This window comes from Lontra canadensis, unplaced genomic scaffold (assembly GCF_010015895.1).
Source record: "Lontra canadensis isolate GAN:19392208 unplaced genomic scaffold, GSC_riverotter_1.0 scaffold100, whole genome shotgun sequence".
NCBI classification, from domain to species: Eukaryota; Metazoa; Chordata; class Mammalia; order Carnivora; family Mustelidae; genus Lontra; species Lontra canadensis.
The window spans coordinates 2,574,128-2,596,021 of record NW_022631094.1 but is presented as its reverse complement, the minus strand read 5'-3'; the positions used below and the strand labels follow the sequence as shown (position 1 = coordinate 2,596,021).

Here is a 21,894-nt window from a genome sequence, read left to right as displayed (position 1 = left end):
TATTACGAAATGCTTCCCAGTCAAGTCTAATTGATATACAGTGTTACATTAGTTTCAGCATACAGCACAGTGAGTCAATAAGTCCGTATGTTACGCTATGCTCATCACAAGTGTCTACCATCTGTCACCATAGAACACTATCACAATGCCTTTGACTAGCTTCTCAATGCTGTACCTTTCAACCCCATGAATTACTCATTCTATAACTGGAATCCTGGACCTCCCACTCCCTTTTACCCATTGTGCCCACCTCCCTCCCTCTCCTTTGGCAACCACGAGTATGTTCTCTGTGTTTGAGTCTGTTTCTGATTATTTTTTGTTCATTAGATTAATCATACAAAAGCACTGCTTGAACTGAGTTCTATCATAAACCTCATAAACCATAAATTGCTCATAAACCTCCAAAGGCTCCCCCCATGAGCCCCTAAATACAGATTCTGAGTCTATACATTCTGAGGTTACCTGAGTTTCCAGGCTGATTCTTCACCAGTTCCCTCTAAGAAGTTTATGCCTCAGTCACTTAGTGAGTCTCAGTTTTTTGCACATAGACTACTCTTCTCTATCTCCTTGCTTTAGTTTATACTATTTTTTATTTCTTGGCTATGTTTCCCTGTAATTTTGATTATTAAGATTCTAGTCATACTTCAAAGGCTTAACTCAAGTATGACTTGCTTCATGCTCCTCTAGCTGGAATCTCCCTTCTTTTGTTTTCCATACAGGAAGGAAAGAGAATGAGTACTTACTATGTATCAGGCCCTGCTTCATCCAAACCGATGGCTGTAGGCACCAAATATATGGTGACAACTCCCAGTGGTGTATCTCTAGACCCCTCCCCTTAACTCCAGACTCTCAGAACCAACTGAGTCCTTGATACCACCGTCAGAAAGCAATGGGCATGTGAAACTTAACATGATTAACACCGAGCTCTTAATTTCCCTTTTGAGAGTCAGGTCCTCCTCTGGTGTTTCACCTCCTTTGTGAAGGACACCATCACTTATTTGATTATTGCTTCGGCCCCAAACTATGGAGTAATCCTTGATTCCTCTCTTTAACTCCCTTACTCACTCCTTCAGCAAGCCATCTGAATATACTCTGTATCCAACATTCGTCAGTGTCCTGTCAGTCACTACTAGTGATTTCAAAGCCACCACCACATTTGGCCTGGATTATAGCAATAGCCTCCAAATGGTCTCCCTGCTTCCCTTCTTATCTTTCTTGATCTACTTTCCACCCAACAGCCAGTGTTCCCTTAAAAATAAAAAACAAAAAATAAAGACAAAATTCAGTAACCTTCAAAGGTTTCCCTGTCACACTGTAGAATAAAATAAAAAGTCTCTACCAGGGTCTATACAAGGGGGTATATCATCCAGCCCCAAATACTTCCTGGCCTCACCTATCTTTCTCCCCTTTATTCACACTGGCTTCCTTGCTATCCTTTGGGGATGCGGGGCAGGCTTCTGCCTCAAGGCCTTTTCATGTTTCCCTCTGTTCCCTTTGACTGGAACACCCTACCCTAATCATCCTATGACTGGCTGCTTCCTTTCATTTGGGTCTTTGTTCAGATGTCCCATTCTTAGAAAGTTCTCTCTATCCTTAAAAAAGTAGCAGCTTTCTTCACTTTCTACCTTCTGCTTTTTTTTTTCTTCATACTATCTCTGTTCTTATATTTTATATCATCTGCTAATATATGCTCCCTACTTTTTTGATCTTTGCCTATCTTTTTCACTATTGTGCCTTTTAACACTGAGCAGGTTCTGAACACAGAACAGGTTCTGATGTAATAGAAACACAAATGTTGTTCAATGAATAAATTAATAATACATGGAAATGCTTATCTTTAAGCCATGGCATGTTTTTCAAACTCAAGTTTGTTGCCCCATAACCTAAATTGTTTCTAAGACATCCTGATCATATTTCCTCACATTTTTGGTCCCCATATTAACCACAGCTCCTTTCTGACTTTTGCCTGATCACATACTTTATATAAAACCTACTGCCTTTCACTCATCTGAAAAATCACCACAAAATTGGCTCTTATGCTCATTGTTGATGTTATGATTTGTTTCTATAATGGTATCTCTTGTTTTCACCGTTAGCTCTACATGTGCTTTACAGATCATTTCTGAGACAGGATTTGGGGACAACAGGTGCAGTTGGTGCCTGCTCCCCAAATGTCACACAAATCGGCTCTTTTCCCAAGGCTTGGCTGTACTGTAGTCAGATGGAAAAAGCATCATCCCCAGTAAGACTTGCATAGGGGCAGATGGTCTTTGTCTTCAGGAGTTCCTTCTCTGTATCAATTTCTTCCTTCTTTTGGTATTCTTCCCAACTTCAAGTGTTCCCTCATGGACTTACCCATTAACCTATCTAAGGAAATCCTGGTTCTATACTTCCTGATTGCCACCCTCTCCCCCTTTATTTTGTGATTTTGTGAGTGTTGTTGCCAAGGTCCTGAGAAGATAGGTTGACCCTGCTTGATGATTCTGTTTCTGCTGTAATTTTTTTTGTTTGGCTTAGCCATCATCTTAGAAAGGGTCTAACTTGTGCTCTATGAGATACAGGACTATATGAGGTACATACATAGGGCAGAATTCTCACAGATTCACATTTATAGATAGTCATAATCCTTTGATACAAGAAACTGGACATGTGCCACAACAATAACACATACACTTAAAATACACTGTGCAGCTGAACATTTCTCTAATTTTTAAAGTTAGAATCATGTTGATATTAATCCGATTGTTTAGAGTTGATACTTATCAGGATCTTCCAAAAGAAGGGCAATTGGCAAGAGCTTCTTGGCGTTTAATCTTTAAGTACAGAGCCAACCGTTCAAACATTAACTTCTAGAAGAATAGTCTTATTTTATACACTAGAAATTGAGGCAACGTGACATAGGGATAGAACAAACCATGTGAAAAATGAGTCTTCAGAATAAGAATGTTTAGAATCTAAACTTTAGATTCTTAAAGGAAGCAAATTCCCTTCCTAGAGTAAATAGAACACAGTAACTTATACTGAGAATAAATAAAGTAGTCTTTGGTTCCCAGAAAATTAACTTTTATTATTATTATTTGATTTTCTTCTCAATTTGGTCAGTACTTAGTCATATGGTTTATGAAACCAGTATTTATTTTTCCTACACTGAGCATTTTGGTAGAATGCACTTTGAAATCTAGTTTTAAACTTCAGGGAAATATTTGTTACGGTATAAGCAAAATAATTAAATTTACAAAAAAAGATCTTATCTGAAAAAGAATAAAAAAACTTAGGGACCTCAACAATAATGTTCACATGTACTTTGTAACTCAGAAATGACCAGATAATTCAAATAATCACTAATTCTTGTAAGGCTGCAGATAAGATGCTTTCTACTACATCCTTTTAAGTATATTAAAACCCTTGCCTTCTACGGATGGTTGATTTCACTTACTTGATCTCTTCCTGATTTATGTGATGTCATGTGACGTTCAAGTTGGGTTCTGTATGCAAAGGTGTAACTGCACAGGGAGCAACTAAAATTATCTTCATTCTTTTCATGGCGATATTTAATGTGTTCTTTCAGAGAGGTAAAACGTTTATAGCCTCTATCACAATATGGGCAGGTGAGTAACTGGGAGAATGCATCTGGTGTTCCTGTATAAGAAAGATCATATATTTTGAATTTAAGACATCCAAAAAAATATTACCAAAGCTATCACTGAGTCCCTATGCTTTGTGCCAGATATTATACCACCCACTTTATATTTGATCCATAAAATAATACAATGATACTATCTCTATTTCATAAAAGAGAAAACAGGAGGCTCAAAAGGTTAAATAACTTAAAAGTCACTTGGCCAGTAAATGATGAAGTCAGGATTCAAACATGTGCTGTCTGACTTCAAACTCTCATGTCTTTTCCACTAAACCACAAATCTTCCCTTCTTTTTGTATGGTTAATTAGACAAAGAAAACAAAAACAAAATTAGAAATATACATTACTTTTATAAATATATACATATTGAAGGGGACTTGTACACCATAATAGAATCTTTCCATTGGTAACAATGTGTCATTAATTATTTAATGCTTTCTTTCCAATTTGGAAATGACACTCTAAAGTTATTGCCATCACACAGTGAGTAGTTTATAATTAGATTATGTTTTCAAGACACCCCTGCAGTTAGGTGTAGCCATATGACAGAGGTCAGACCACAAGAACAAGTACTGGGGGAAATGAGTAACAGGAGCCAGATCTAGGTCTGTCCCACAAAGACCTCCCACGCATGCTTCTTTATGTTCTTTTCCTTACTGAATTACATGGATACATTTTCTGTAGAATTTTATATGGATAAGTATAGGATAGAATTCAGAAAATAAAGGAAATACAGAAAAACTGGAGTTCACTGAGTGAACCACATAGTTTTTAAAGATTTATTTATTTGAGACAGAGGGGCGTGTGAGTGGGGGCAAGGGTAAAGGGAGAGAATCTTCAAGCAGACTCCTTGCTGAGCGTGGAGACTGCCACGTGGCTTGACATGGGGCTCGATCCCAGGACCTATGAGATCATGACCTGAGCCAAAACCAAGAGTTGGACACTTAACCAACTGAGCCACCCAGGTGCTCCTGAATGAACCATATTTTTACATATGGAGCCATCTAAGCCTGACAATCCTAAAACTTAATACTATTTTGCCAATTAATATTATTTAACTAAGAGTGCTTTTCCATATTTGGTTTATTTCTTCAAAAAAAAAAGAGTTCTTAAAAGATAACTTATTGTAAGTCATATCTCTACCCTCATTTGAATTTCTTATTGAAAAAGACTATCGGGACGCCTGGGTGGCTCAGTTGATTAAGCCGCTGCCTTCAGCTCAGGTCATGATCCTGGGATTGAGTCCTGCATCGGGCTCCTTGCTCGGCAGGGAGCCTGCTTCTCTCTCCACCTCTGCCTGCCACTCTGCCTGCTTGTGCATACTCTTTCTCTCTCTCTGACAAATAAATAAATAAATAAAATCTTAAAAAGAAAAAGACTACCAAAGAAAATTTTATTACAATCTCAAAATCCTTCATAAACATATATTACCTTTATTGAAATCCAAATCCATATAAATTAAAAGTTTTGCTTGAGAACCAGCCTGCATGTAATAGACTGAGCACCTGATCCCATATGAATAAAGTCAAACAACCAAATCCCCCAAAGTTTATGACGGTGTCTTTATTATCAGCCAGCAAGGCAACTGGAATCAGAGAATTTTCTGCTGGTGATGTCTCTAAAATGACCTACTTCTAATGGGACTAGATTAGCCACATGAAATTGTTTTGGAAATCACATTATGTTTTGTCTGGTATTAATTTCCTATTTGTACAGGTAAGTAGGAAATCAACATTTGGGACATTCTCCTTGCCAGAGTACCTAATCCGTCCTATTGATTTTAGCTGGTTACAGTGGCAGAAGTCCAAGTCAGCCATTGCAGGTGCTTTATTATTGGCACCACAATCGACATGTGATTCCATTACTTAAGCTGCTTATAATCCAAGTGTAATACAGCTGTCTGTTCTCATTATGTTCTATTTTCTTTTTTGCCTTCATCATTAATAAACAAAATACTAGTAATTTTTTAATATGACAGGGTGCTCATAATATTCTACCAGCAAGTTATTATTTTCATAAATCAATCTATATTGAATTTCTCACACAAGGAGATATGAATTTATTCTTTTAGGATACTAGCATAAAACAACAAAAAGTAAACCTGAATATCTGACATAATAAGAGCAAATTATAGAATGAACAAGCTTGAGATTTAAATGAAAATTTTTGTTTCTATTTTTGAAAAATATTGGATGTTTGTTTATTTAAAAGAATCACTTTTTTAAGCAAAGAAGGCTTATCACATAAGGAAAAAATTTTTTCTTTTTAGAATTCTTATAAATAACTTTAGATAGAAATCCAAACTCAGTCTATTTTTTGAGCAGTCTATAATTTCCTTATGTATCTGTGACTATGAATATGCTTTAAAAAAGCCTTTAATTTTTGTATCCTAAACCTCCTTTGCTCGGTAGCATGACATTTCAGACTGATAGTAGTACTGGATATAAAACATTTGCAAAATCTCCTTTAATTGTGCACCACTGATTCAGAGTTTGTGATACTTCAGCCTTCCAGAATAAAGTTTGCCCTTTGACAATTTATGAAGTACAGAGAGCATGTTGAATCCACCAACACTTAAAAAACTGAGGGCTTCTGAGGATAATCTGATGTTACTGGTGTGACAGAATGTCTACTGTGAAATACTTTATTAGCTGTATACCTGAAAGTAATGACTATCTGAATTAAAAACAGATTCTAGAATTCAAATGTTCTACTAATTCAGAATGATTAGGGCCCCAGTTTTTATAGGATTTTACTGTGTTGATCAGTAACAATGGACTTTACAAAGTTTAACTTTATTTGATCTGTGCAATAAAACATTTTTTTAGTTCTCCTCATTTTCTTTCATGAAGATTTTTTTTTAAAGATTTTATTTATTTATTTGACAGACAGAGATCACAAGTAGGCAGAGCAGCAGGCAGAGAGAGAGAGGAGGGTGGGGAAGCAGGCTCCCTGCTGAGCAGAGAGCCTGATGTGGGGCTTCATCCCAGGACCCTGAGATTGTGACCAGAGCCGAAGGCAGAGGCCTAACCCACTGAGCCACCCAGGTGCCCCTTTCATGAGGATTTTTAAAGAACTTTCTGTTACATAAAAGACTTGCATATGTATATTAAAATTTTTAAATTTCCTTTTCTTATTTATTATAACCTATGGCTTCCTCAGGTGAAATTTAACAAATTTCCTTTAAGGAAAAAAAAAACTGGGGCACCTGCGTGGCTCAGTTGGTTAAGAGTCTGACTCTTGCTTTCAGCTCAGGTCATGATCTCAAGGTCGTAACTTTGAGCTCCACATCAGGCTCCATACTCAGCATAGACTCTGCTTGGGATTTTCTCTTCCTTCCTCTGCCACCCGCCCCCCACCCCGCCGTTCTCTCTCTAAACTAACTAAATAAATAGAATCTTAAAAAAAACAAAAACAAAAAAACAAAACCTTGAGAAATCAAAGTACAAATGGTAGGGACCTACAGAAGTTTACAATGCCTATAACTATAGACTCACCAAATATGCAAATAGGTCAACACAACACTATTCATATAACTGTAATGCTGTGTCCCCAGGGGTAATGGTAATAATCTTTGTAATAATAATTGTCTTCAAAAATGCGTCCTTTTGGCACACTGGAGGAATCAGTCTAGAGTGTTTTACTTCTATTTCCTTTGTCACTGATTTAGTTACAGAAAATCCTATCGATTCTGAGATGAAACTTCTATTTCTGCATTTTTCATAATTGATTCCTGATTTAAGGAAGGTACAGGTGATTCTTTGTAATGGAATATATTTTGTTTTCTACACCATTCTCAATTTCCTTCAGAAATTTAAAAGTGGATTGATAAATAACATTAACTTAGCACTAAAAAAGCTGAATACTTATGTATAAATCTAACAAAGTATGTATAAGATTTATACAAGGAAAACTATAAAACTCTGATGAACAAAATCAAAGAAGTAAATAAATGGAGAGATATTCATTGTTTGAGGATAGGAAGACTTATTATTGTCAAGATGCCAGTTCTTCCCAACTTGATTTAGTGGAATTCCAACTCAAATCTGGAGAGTCCTTTTATGGATACTGACAAACATTCTAAAGTTTATATGGAGAGGCAAAAGACACAATGTTACAATATGGGAGGTGAAAAATAAAGTTGGAGGACTGACACTATCAGACTTTAAAACTTATTATAAAGCTATAGTAATCAAAACAGTGTGGTATTGGTGTGAGAATACAGAAATGGACCAGTGGAACAGAGAGCCAGAAATATCTTTATAAATAAAGTCAACTGGTCTTTGACAAAGGAGCAGAGGCAATACAATAGGTAAAGATAGTCTTTTCAACAACAGTAATGGAACAGGAAACAAAAGCAAAAATGAACTACTGGGACTTTGCCAAGATAAAAAGCTTTAGCACCAGCAAAGGAAATAAAATCAACAAAACTAAAAGGCAACCTACAGAATGGGAGAAGATATTTGCAAATGATATACCAGATAAAGGGCTAGTATCCAAATTCCATAAGGAATTTACCAAACTCAATACCCAAAAAACAAAAAATCCAGTCAAGAAATGGGCAGAAGACATGAGCAGACATTTCTCCAAAGAAGACATACAAATGGCTAACAGACGCATGAAAAAATGCTCAATATCACTTGGCATCAAGGAAATACAAATCAAAACCACAATGAGATACCACCTCACACCAGTCAGAATGGCTAAAATTATCAAGTCGGGAAAAAACAGATGTTGGCGAGGATATGGAGAAAGGGAACCCTCTCTTACACTGTGGGTGGGAATGCAAACTGTTGCAGCGACTCTGGAAAACAGGATGGAGGTTCCTCAAAAAGTTAAAGATAGAACTACCCTATGGCCCAGCAATTGCACTACTAGGTTTTTACCCAAAGGATACAAAAATAGTGATTTGAAGGGGCACCTGCACCCCAATGTATATAGCAGCAATGTCCCCAATAGCCAAACTATGGAAGAAGCCCAGATGACTACTGACAAACAAATGGATAAAGAAGATACAGTGTATATAAATACAATGGACTATGACTCATCCCTCAAGAAGAGTGAAATCTTGTCATTTGCAATGTCATGGATGGAAATAGAGGGTATTATGTTAAGCAAAACAAGGCAGTCAGAGAAAGACAAATACCATGATTTCACATATGTGGAATTTAAGAAACAAAATAGATGAACACAGGGTAAGGGAAGGAAAAATAAAATAAGATTGAAACAGAGAGGGAGGCAAAGCATAAGGGACTCTTAGCTCTAGAAACAAACAGAGGGTTGCTGGACGGGAGGTGGATGGGTAGATGGGGTAATGGGGTGATGGGCATTAAGGAGAGCACTTGATAGAATGAACACTGGGTGTTATGTGGAACTACTCAATCACTAAATTCTACCCCTGAAATAATAATAACATTATATGTTAACTAAAATGAATTTAAACACCAAATTAAAAAAAAAAAGTAATCGAACAAATGAACATTCAGGACATGCATAATGTCCTGAATCTAGACACAGACCCTACACCCTTCCCAAAAATTAACTCAAAACGGATCACAAACCTAACTGTAAAATGCAAAACTATAAAGCTCCTAGAAGATAACAGGGGAAAACCTAGATGACCCTACATATGACAATGCCTTTTTTAGATATAACACCAAGGAAAGAAAGAATTGACAAGCTGGACTTCATGAAAATGAAAACTTCTGCTTCTGTGAAAGATGATCTCAAGAGGATTAGAAGACAAGTGCCAGACTGGGAAAAATATTTGCAAAAGACACATGAGATAAAGGACTATTAGCCAAAATATACAAAGGACTCTTAAAACTCAACAATAAAAAATCAATAACTTGATTAAAAAAATAGTCCAAAGGCCTTAGCAGACACCTCACCAAAGAAGATATACAGATGGCAAATAGACTCTTCACATCATACGTTATCAGGGAAATGCTAATTAAAACAAGATACCACCACACACCTATCAGAATGGCCAAAATCCAGAACACTGACACCACAAAATGCAAGCGAGGATGTCGAGCTACAGAAACTTTCTTATAAAAACAAACACTCTTACTAGAGGATCCAGCATATGTACTTCTTGGTATTTACCCAAAGGAGTTGGAAAACTTACATCTACACAAAAATTTGCACATGGATGTGTACGGCAACTTCATTTGTAATTGCCAAAACTTGTATGTCCTTTAGTAGGTGAACAGGTAAATAAACTACGGTACCTCCAGACATTGGAATATTATTCAGCACTTAAAAGAAATGAGCCATGAAAATACATGGAGGAAACTTAAGTGCATATTACTAACTGAGAAAAGCCAAATTAAAAGGTTACATGCTGTATAATTCCAACTATATGACATTCTGGAAAAGGCTATGGAGACACAAAAAGATCTTTGGTTTCCAGGGATGAGGGGAAGTGGGGAAAGATGAATAGGCAAAACATAGAGGGTATTTAGGGCAATGAAAATACTCTATGAGATATTACAATGATGGATACATGTCATCACATATTTGTCCAAACCCACGGAATGTACACCACCAAGAATGAACCCTAAGGGAGATGATAGACTTTGGGTGTTTTCTGGTGAGCGATGTTAATAATGGGAATAGTTATGCTACACTGGGGGCAAGGGGTACATGGGAAATACCTGTACTTCTGTCTCACTTTTTTGGTAAACTTTAGGCTTTTCTAAAAATGTCTTTTAAAAAAGTTGATTATTTAAATATTAAGTTAAATCTATCCATTAAACTGGGAACCCCAGAAAAATCAAACCAGATTTAGGATCTTAAATACTTTAAATATCCCCAAACGTTCCAAGTGATGTCTTAGTTCTTGGTGCAGATCTTGCATAAAATTTCTTATTGGAATATTTGCACGCAATTGTCATCTGTTTCTAGCACGGAAGGAGGGAATGGTAGCCTATTTCCTTTTAGGAGAGTATGAAATATTAGAACTGCATTTTACCACTCTACATACACAGGCTGTTCATATCAGAACAGACTAGAGCATGATTGTCAGAACAGTGGAAAAAAATCAAGAGGCAGTTAAAGGTCATCCTAGCTCCCATTTCTACTACTTGCCACATTAGTGAATGGAAATCAACATCCAGGCATTGTTCTAAGCACTTCACTGCAGTGGCCTTACCAGTAGTGAGATGCCACAAACTTAATACTATGCTGTTATCATACACATGTTCCTTTTATTAAAGAGATTATTTTCTATGGGCATCGCCATAAATGTTAGATATCAGAAATGTTCCCTAGAGTAGAGTAGGTTCCCATTGTACAGCTATGGAAATGATAATTCTGTAAAGATGAAAATGAAAACAACTGTGAAGCTCTACTTACCATTGTCATCATGACCACTGGCTTCTGGGGTGCCCTGCCTCTGGTCCTCTTCAGGTGCCTCGGGGTAAATGACAGCAGTGTCTTGTTGTTGCAGGAACTCTTCAACATTAGGATCATGGTTTTGTTCATTTTCTGCATCTGAGTCACATTCATCATCTTTTACTAAAAGAAATGCATACTTATATAAAGCAGTTTCACTGCCAAGTTGTTACAAAGCTTTTCTAAATAAGAAATTATTTACCTTAAGAGAACACACTATTGTTCTTGAATTTGCAGGAAATATTTACCAAAAATTTATCAAAAATTAAAAAAATTTACTCATTCTGTTGTCTATTACTAAGAAGTCTTTAAGAAAGCTTTACAACAGTCTTGAATTTTTCACAGTATCTCTCTTAAACTTTAGAGTGTACTTCTAGTCTATGTGACTGATAGGACACAGAAAAGGTAATATAGTTGACTGAATTCTTAATTTCTCAATCAAGGATAAAGCAAGGAAAAAAGGGAGAAAACCTTAGTTCTCAAACCTTAGTCCCTCCTAGGAACCTATTAGATATTTACTTAGAGTTGTAAATCCGAATCATGCTCAGTTTAAACCACTTTAAAGTTCAGTGCAGGTATGTGATTTCCTAGACAACAGTGTTAATAGTTATCTATAGTTGGAAAAATATCTACTAAGAGTCAGGAGTATCAAATCCATAAAACTGCTTATCTCCTCTAGTATTCATATATAATAAACAAGGCTACTTTTCCTTTATTTCTGCTTCAGTAAATGCTTAACAGTGGGCTAGGGGGCAGAGGCATTTTTTCTTTCGGTTAGAAAGTTTCAAGAGATAATGGCATACTGTCACTTTGAGAAGGAGACCCAGAGCGCTCTGAGTTCCTAAAGCAGTATTGCTGTGCCATGGTTTCCCTCCATTCCCTCCACTGGCTCCAGAGGACAGTGTCTACTCCATGCTGCTGGTAACTGTAATGGGTTGTATGGCCGTCTCGTGGCTGACTTCTTTATATGCTTCAGGCTGAACTGTCACTTCTAAATTTGTAAAATAGCATTTCCCAGCACACTAAAATTGGACCAAATTTAAATGCTGAGGAATGGGCACGTTTTTGTGTGCTAGTTATTGAAACAATCTTGCTAAATCTCCCACACAGTGGTAGTAAGTAAACTCCTCAGGTCAAAGCTGTTTAAAACCTTAAAGCCAATGACATAATAATAATGGTGACCTATCATTTCCCCCTCCTTTTTAATATAGCCAATAGCTATCAATTATTTAGCACTGCGTTACTGGATCCAGGGGGAAGTGAAAACTCTTAAGGAGATAAGCTGGTATTGTGGGTATTAAGGGAGTCTATTTCCAAATCCTCAAATTCCGTGTATATTCTTTCTTAGAATCTGGAAGGTTTTCTCTACTCTCCCCTTTCCAGACTTTCTAAGACTTCTTTAAAAGGAAGAAGAGAAGGAGTGCCTGGGTGGCTCAGTGGGTTAAGTATCTGACTCTTGATTTCGGCTCAGGTCGTGATGTCAGAGATGTGAGACTGAGCCCTGCATCAGGCTCTGTGCTCAGCTGGGAGTCTGCTTGCTCCTCTCCCTCTCCTCCTTCTTCCCTCACCCCACCCCCACTGATGCTGGTGCTGTCTCTAGCTCTCTCTTAAATAGATAGATAGATAGATAGATAGATAGATAGATAAATAAATCTTTTTAAAAAGGAAGAAGAGGGGTGCATGGATGGCTCAGTCGGTTAAGTGTCTGCCTTCTGTTCAGGTCATGATCTCAGTGTCCTGGGATCAAGCCCATCTTGGGATCCCTGGTCTTTCTCTCAAATAAATAAATAAAATCTTAAAAAAAAAAAAAGGAAGAAGAGAAAAAGTCATATCCCAGTACATTAATCCTGTGCATCACCTTGGAGTGTAAAAACCTCCAGGTTGCCAAAGGAAAAAAATTCAAAATACTGATAGGGGAAAACTAACTTCCTTCCTTCCTTCCTTCCTTCCTTCCTTTCTTCCTCTCTCCCTCCCTCCCTTCCTTTCTCCCTCCCTTTTTTTCTTTAGCATAGTTTTATTTTTTTTTAAAGATTTATTTATTTATTTACTTGAGAGCGAGAAATAGAGAGAGAAAGAGAAGGAGCAAGGGGAACGGCAGAGGGAGAGGGAGAAGCAGACTCCTGGGGGAGCAGGCAGCCCGCAGTGAGGGTGGGGGCCCTAGATCCTAGGACTTCAGGATCATGACCTGAGCTGAAGGCTTAATTGACCAAGCCACCAAGGCACCCTGGGAAAACTTCTTATTGATTAATCAAGACAGGTCTTTCAGTTTTTTCTGTTTACATGGATTTCTATCCGGGGTAAAGCATGGCAATTTTCTGTAATGTGGATATTTTGGCTCTAGCTAGGAAGCTCTGAAATCAGCTATATAATAATATGGTCAGAGGGAGTGAGAGGAGTTTTCCTTTAATGACCTCATCTATTCTATTCCCTAACTATTATTAAAAATTTCATTGCTCTTCAGGAAGCTGGTCAGAATAAATCAAAGAATATTCTCAAAAATCATTCCTACAATCTGTCATTAGCTGGAAAAATAAGCATTTTTTAATAGCTAAAGCAGTACAAGTCAGTGTCACTGAGTCTTTTCAATGTAATTTCAAAATTTCAAGTTATACTAGATAAAACACACAAGTGAAATTTATATTTTATGTGATTATTGCTTCCATATATAATATATTATATATATAGAATATGTATTCTATATATATTCCATATATAGGTTACAAGATGCTTTAAATATTTTTATCAAATTATATTATTTCTATTATAGTCATCACTTACAAAAAGTTTATATTTTTCTATATGCTATTAAGTATGTATGTGTGTATATATGTGTGTGTGTATAGGCTAGATGCTAGAATAATGAGTTTTTAAATAGTATACATTTTGCAGAATTATATAGTCTGTATTTTATACATGAACCTTGCATCTTCAGTAAGTTACATGCTTACCTATGTGTTGACTGGTTCTAAATGTACTACTCATTTGGAGACAAAAATCTTTATAACTAAAAAATTTGTATTAGATATAAATAATCTTCACCTCACTATTGAATAATCTATTTTTTAAGATAATTATTAAGTTTGAAATTTTAATTCCAGTCTAGTTAACAAAGGGCATAATATTAGTTTCAGGTGTACAATATAGAGATTCAACAATTCCATGCAACACCTGGTACTCCTTACAAGTGCTCTCCTTAACCCCCTTCATCTATTAAATCTCCACCCACCTCCCCTCTGGTAACCATCAGTTTGTTCTCTATGGTTAAGTAAATAATCTATTTTTAAAAGATATATCTACTTGTACTTTGTATATTCCTCATTACTTATAATTTATTTTTTTTCAAAAAGGAACTTTTTATAAAATCTCTCAAATTGTGTACTGGCAAAATTATTTGAATTGGAAAAATGAAAACACACCTTTTTTTTGACTGAAAGTCTGATGAGGCTGACTGGTATAACAGTAATACCCAGCTTTGCTAGTTAGATGACTAGGTACAAAATTTCCACAAACTGAATGAACTAAGTTTGTAGCTCTAAGGCATTAGTGAGAATATTATTATCTCCTGTGGTAGGATAAAAGGATTTTTATACAAAATGTACTGGCAAAGGTACTGAAATCAACAATATTTCAATTTCCCTAACTATTTTGGAATATATTAACGAAGGTGCCTCTACTTGAGGGGAAGAAATAACAAAAGCCAAGAACAGGTAGCATCAGTACTTTGAGAAGTGTGGGCAAAGTTTTTTGGTATATGTCCTAGAAAAACAGGGAGTGAAGGAGTCTAATGACTGGAAAACATATTCTTGAGCACATTAGGCAGCCCTGAATTTTTGTTTTCAACAGAATTGAAGTAGCATTTAATAGAATTGTCAGTTAACAAAACACTAAAAAGATTTTTATTGATATATAACTCTTTGCACATCATTCTAAGGGTGTATAAAGAACCAAAGTAAAACAGTTATCACAAAAATGTATTTCACCTTTTTATTTATGAGAAGGTTATCTGAGTGCTAAACAAAACAAACAGAATTAATGCTGAACTTTTTTCCTCTAGAAATAAGTAATATTGGGGCTGAGTCAGGTAAGCAGCTGCTTTTGGCTGGGGTCATAATCTCAGGGTCCTGGGATTGAGTTCCACATTGAGTTCCCTGCTCAGTGGGGAATCTGCTTCTCCCTCTGACTCCCTCCATCCCATGCTCTCTCTTTCAAATAAATAAATATTTTACAGAAATAAATAAGTAATATTAAACTATTGATAAGTGAACTAATCAAAGAACACTTCAGCTCCTGGGGTGCCTGGATGGCTCAGTGGGTTAAGCCTCTGCCTTCAGCTCAGGTCATGGTCTCAGGATCCTGGGATCGAGTCCCGCATAGGGCTCTCTGCTCAATGGGGAGTCTGCTTTCCCTCCTCTCTCTCTCTCCCTCTGTCAAATAAATAAATAAAATCTTAAAAAAAAAAGAATACTTCAGCTCCTTCACTCCCACTTCCAGTAACAATTTTTGTAATAATTATTTGTTAAAATTTGTAATATATTTATGTTGTGATCAACTGTGCAGTACTGATAATTATATGATAAATCAATCCATAAATTTAAAAAATCTTAAGAGCCTTATCCCTAGAAATTAAAACGAAACCTACATTTCAATTTATATACATGCTTTTCTTATAAAGAAAGATAGCTGATCAGAAATACCTTCAAATGGGAAATATATTCCCTGCTAGCATCAAATTCTATTGATTATGTAGAATAGAAATATGAGTTCAAGGAGTAAAGATTATGATATAACATTTCTGACTCATAACGAAGAGCTTATTCACGTTTAAAACATTTAAAAAAATTGAATGATTAACAGGTATTAAAGTGTTATGATTTACATGTAAGAATGATGTTAAAATGTCATTTTTATTATTTATTTATTTATTTATTTATTTATTTATTTTTAAAGCTTTTGTTTATTTACTTGAGAGAGAGAGAGACTGCACATGCACTTGCGTGCCCGTGGGAGCATAAGCAGGGGGAGTGGCCGGCAGTGGGAGAAGCAGTCTCCTCCCTGCTGTATAGGAAGCTCCATGTGGGACTTGATCCCGGGATGCTGGGATCATGACCTGAGCCGAAGGCAGACACATGACCAAGCCACCCAGTTATCCACCAAAAATGTCATTTTTAATATGCCAGAAATTTGATTGTAACTACTTACACTTAAGATGAAAAATTCTAAATGTACATTAAGAAATATGTGAGATGGTACATAATCAGTTTATTTAATATAAAGTTGAGAGGAAAATAATAGTACCTCTTAAGGGTATTTGTGAGAATTAAAATATTACTATTAGATTAGAAGGTTTGGTATTAGGTATGGTATCAACTTCTGAGTTCTTTTCAACTAAACTACACTGTCTTCATGAGACTGCATCTAGCCCAAACAACTTCAAGCTGAGACCAGAAATCCTGCAGTTTTACATGTAAAGTGTCAGGAAGTGCATACTGTAAAAAGGTCAATTATAAAGCAAAATTTCTTAAGACTGATAAGCTTGCATATTTAAGCAGTAGAGAGAGGAGTAAATACATAGAAACATGATAATAATTTGGCTTTCTTTAGATATGACAAAACTCAGAACTTACTGTCAAATACAAAATTACTTTGGATCACAGGGCTATTTGACTATAACCATTTGTGAAAGCGTAGAATTATAGGGTTATGATTAGAGCAAGGGGAGAGACACACAAACATTTAATAGAAAGATTAAAAATGATTTAGCTATATTTTATTTCCACTGGAATCATGACCTGAGCCACTCTCAAATGTGAAATCCATTTGATGGTATTTCTGCTCAGCTGTGCTTAGGCTTCTTCCTATCTTTATGTTCCATTTTTCAAACTTCATAAAACTATTAACTATATAAACAAAAAAGGGATGCTCAGAAGGAACAAAGGACATTTTGGGTGAATTTTTCACTCTCTGAATACTAAGCTGAGACTATAGTTCTCTTAACTTCATGAATTACGAAAGGAAGTAGCAGAAGAAAGGCTCTGACAAAGTTCTGAACTAATGATTGTGGCCTTTGTACAAGGTTTTATTTACTTTGTCAGCACATTATTCCCTAGAAGTCAAGGAAGTAACAAAAGCAAAGGCAGAACATAATTTTTAAGTTTAAATGTTCAAAAGCCTCAACCTTTCAATTTCTATCCTTCTTCCTTTAAAACTATACTTATCAGGGCTTTATTAAAATGTTTGCATACTCCCAACTCCCCATGTTCCCAGGAAATAATGCAGCAGGGATCATCTTCTACTGGGTGGGGGACCTCACATTTCAGCAACAATTTAAGTTAATACAAGGTTACTTTACCTTCCAGATTTTTTGGGGGGAGGTGGTTAAGGGAATTTATATACTACCCAGTACTAAATGAAAGAATTTATTTTTGTAGTGAAGAGCAGAGCTGACACTTGGAATTGTGAATTTTTTATAGCATTTGCATAAAAGGGCAAATGATCTTCTGTAAATCATCTAACATCAGGTAAAACAGTAATAAATAGCATTCTTTTGTGTTCATTAAGACTATTTTCCTGGGGCGCCTGGGTGGCTCAGTGGGTTGAGCTGCTGCCTTCGGCTCGGGTCATGATCTCAGGGTCCTGGGATCAAGTCCCGCATCGGGCTCTCTGCTCGGCAGGGAGCCTGTTTCCCCCTCTCTCTCTCTCTCTGCCTGCCTCTGTCTACTTGTGATCTCTCTCTGTCAAATCAATAAAAATAAAAAAAATCTTTAAAAAAAAAATTATTTTCCTAATAACAAATATCAAGTTTAAATATTTTATATAATGTATAAGTTAGCATGACAAATATTTGATAACAACATGTTTGAATACATTATTCATTCATGTTACACACAACCAAGTTAAAGGCAGAATATAAAATCTTAGGCAGCAGTCCCATAAATCATCACATATCCCATTATTATTTAATTAATTTGGAATGCATCTTTAATAACAGAATGAAGATTTACTCTCTATTTTACAGAACTGACTGACAAGGAGAGGAGTGCTTGTTTATATTATAGATGAAAATTTATATTTGACATAATACTATGAAATATACTCATCTGACCAAAGGAAAGATAATATATAGGACTCTATGGAATATTCCTAAAATGCACTGCAGAAAAAAGAAAAAAAAACTAGAAGTTTTAAACCAAAAAAGAAAAAACAAAATTTGATTAAAATGATATGATAGAAATTTCTAACTTATGATTATATGATATAAAATAAAATACATATGTATTTTATATGATATAAAATATAATTATACTACTTTGAAGTACAATATTTTGAGGAAATGTTTTAATAACTTGGAATTCATCTCTAAAGTTTTCTAAGAGCTCTAGCTGACCTGTGTAACATGATAGTAAGTGACTGCTCTTAACATACATAAGATCTTGATTTAAGTCCTCCACTTAAATTTTGCTTCTTAAATCTGATTTGAATCCATTATAGAGGAATAACTTAAAGTCTCAGGGAGTATGTACTTTTAGTCACTTAGAAGCAAGACTCCTTGTTTATTATAATTTAACTTCATCTTAGCCTTTTTCAAAATCACAGAAATTATAAGAAAAATTTTTGATTCTCTTGTTTTCTGTGACATATTCACTCAGCTCATCAATATTCAGGATTCTCATCTGGTTTATAGATAACTCATGATATTTGCTTATTCTTCTCCCTTCTGCTTTCTCTCTTGTGGGCAACTCAACACAGATCTTGGTAACTAATAATGAAACTCAAAATAGTTAAATCTGCATTCCTATAGCTTGGGTAAAAAATTTGATATAAATTCACATTAACATTTAAACACTTTTTTTGGGATTATCTGTAGATTGTACTTGTCATCCTTATAGAATGGAAAATATGCTGTTAGATGAATCTGCAAATTTATACTGTATTTAAAGAATATAAACTTCCAACTTTTCATAGTGCCCTATATGCCTGGGTACTGAAACACCAAAGGAGGTCAAGATAAAAGAGGAAGAAACAGACTAAATTCACGACTCAAAAATGCAAAAACCAGTGACACAAAAGACCTTGTTCAAAGGCTACAGTATGAAAGAAAATGACGAGCGCGTACCTGCACATCCCGCTTCATCTGTCTGAGCTTCAGGCCCCAGGATTTCTTGTCCTTCCTTTCCTGCTAAAATCAAAGAACAAAGGATTAAAATAGATCCAGGTGGTACAAACATTTTTAACATCTAGAAATCTGAAGAACTTTTAGATTATATTTAATTTGGATTTTTTTCCTTTTAGAAGTAAAGTGTCCTTGAAAAGTGAACTTTTTAAAAGAGATTAAGCAGGTAGTTTTACCAAACTCACAAAGGTATGATAGAGAAGCAAAATTAGTGAAGATTTATATATAATCCTGGAATTATGCATATATTAGAATTATACGCATCCTGGTTTTTTAGTGTTTTGTTTTGTTTTTTGAGAAGAGTTTTACCTCTAGGTAGCAGGACTCCTTTTTAAAATTTCTTCTGCAAAGCAAAAGTTTCTATATTTTAGGCACTGTGCTAGATGCTTTATAAACTTACTTCCTTTAACGTTCATAACTACTTATTTTATAAGTTAAAAAAAAAAAAAGACAACCAAAAACTTGAGGCCTGAAGAGGTTAAAGAGCCCAAGGACACTGTTATTCAATGGTGGAAGTGGAATTTGAATTCAGGTCTGAAAGGCTGTAAAATCTACTTCTTCCTCTGCCCTTTTCTGTGACCAGACGACCAGACAGCTAACTAGAGAGAAGACTGTACTAAACTTCACTGCATCCAGAATAAACACTGAGGGCACTATATTTTCTCTTTCACTCTATTCATTATTCTAACTACTGGTAAATCATAGTAATAATAGTAGTGGTAAACATTTTTAGTTGTCAGTTGTCCTCCTTTGCCACCTAGATTTATAGTGAGCTGACTGCAGTATTCTATACAGAATAAGATCAGAGTAAATAAGCATATTATTTTAGCAAGCAGAAAGTCAGTTTTGTATATTAAGGTACATTTTATTGTAATAGTTTATTAAGACATATGCTATATAAAGAACATGAAGAAGTAAAAACCTGCTTTTAAAAAAAACTAGCAGCAGAATACTTATAAAGTCATGCTAAAACATCACATCATGTAGTTAATCTGCACCCCAATCAAATCCCATTGAATATGCCAGTCAAAAAATCTTGATTTAGATTTCCCCTAAGTTTGGTAATTGAATTGAGAACTAGAACACTAATCAAGTAAAATCTTTGTTCACTTTTAAGCATGTATTTCTGTAAGTGCCTTGGATTATCAGGTGGGTTTATTCGGCAGATTTTTTTTACTCATTAACTTTTATATTAGTACTTAAAGATGATCACTATGTGAAAAATAGTTAAAATGTGCATAAACCTCTTTAGAGCAGCATGAAAAACACTATCTACAGTAGTAATAGTAATAGCAATAGTAGTAACAAAGAAATTAGTGTCTGATAAATAATTCTTATTTTATATTTGCCATCAGCAAAATGACAATTAAAAAACCCGTACTAAAGTATAGTAGGACAAACATCAATGTTGCCTAAGTGTTTGAAAATCTCCAACATCTTTTTTTCTCTCTCTGAAGCATCTACTTAAACTAAAATAATAAACTGTATGACAGTTGGATAATTATAGGATAGTAATATAGTTAGTTATTGTTGATCGATCCATGCTCTTTTTTCTCCCCAAATGAAAAAATTAAGACAGTCAGCGTTACTTACTAAGTTACTTACTAAGTTACTTACTAATGACAGTGATATTAAAAGTTAAAATGATATTTTAGACAATAGTTATTTACCTATAGTTACTATAGCTAATTAAAAATCTGTCTTCAATTCAATGAAATGGTTTCTTCATTTCTGCTCAGGATAAAAATCTAGGCTCCTTAGATGAGCATTTAACATAATTCAGAATTTGGTCCCAGACTTTTTTACTGTGATTTAAAAACTGGAAGTCTCCATTCTTTCTCTCATCACTGGGGCTAGAATTTTGGTTGAACAACTAAAATCATATTGCCTAATGAAAACAGAAAATATCCTAATGCTGGTCTGCAGCATGAACACACTTCTTCCACTACGGGGTGCTGCCAGCAATAGGCTCTTTCCTGTTTCACCCATAGAGCAGCTTGAGGGTGCAGTATTGGAACAGCTCAATACTGGCCAAGATGCCTTCTCCCTCGTGTGTTCCGATCTTACTTATAACTTAGAAAATATAAGTAGGGAAGTAATAGAATCTCCTTGTGTGTAAGATTTTTCTCTCCTGTAAGACTTAACTAATGTCAACACATCGTGATTGACTAACTGTAATGTAACTTAGAAAGGTAAACCGGAAAATTTCTAAGGCTTTTTCTTTTAGTCTAAATTCCAAACCAAATATATAAATGAGGAAAAACACTCAAGTAATAAGACTTTGTTTTTTCAAATAGTGGCAAAATATAGCTGAAAAAATAGTCATGAAATACTACTCAGCTATAAAAAGGGACAATTTAGGGCGCCTGGGTGGCTCAGTGGGTTAAGCCGTTGCCTTCGGTTCAGGTCATGATCTCAGGGTCCTGGGATCGAGTCCCACATCGGGCTCTCTGCTCAGCAGGGAGCCTGCTTCTCTCTCTCTCTCTCTCTGCCTGCCTCTCTGTCTACTTGTGATCTCTCTCTGTCAAATAAATAAATAAAATCTTTAAAAAAAAAGGGACAATTTATTGATGAGCAGCATGAAAAACACTATCTACAGTAGTAATACCTTAGATGAATCTATATACCTTATCCAATACCTTAGATGAATCTCTCAAGAAATTATGGAAAATGAAAAAAGTAAATA

At 35.4% G+C, this 21,894-nt stretch overlaps 1 protein-coding gene across 4 annotated transcripts in view; it reads right to left on the bottom strand.

Annotated features, from left to right (window-relative positions):
- The window catches only part of ZEB1 (zinc finger E-box binding homeobox 1), a 182,095-nt gene that overhangs the window by 13,830 nt on the left and 146,371 nt on the right, over nt 1-21,894 (bottom strand). The window contains exons 3-5 of one of the 4 annotated variants that reach the window (XM_032837795.1): nt 19,152-19,214; nt 11,000-11,161; nt 3,437-3,639 (exon numbers count right to left, since the gene is read on the bottom strand). In XM_032837795.1, coding sequence (XP_032693686.1) covers nt 3,437-3,639; nt 11,000-11,161; nt 19,152-19,214 — 428 coding nt within the window. The remainder of the gene's footprint in view (nt 1-3,436; nt 3,640-10,999; nt 11,162-19,151; nt 19,215-21,894) is intronic. The other 3 variants (XM_032837797.1, XM_032837796.1, XM_032837798.1) reach the window with 3 other exon arrangements.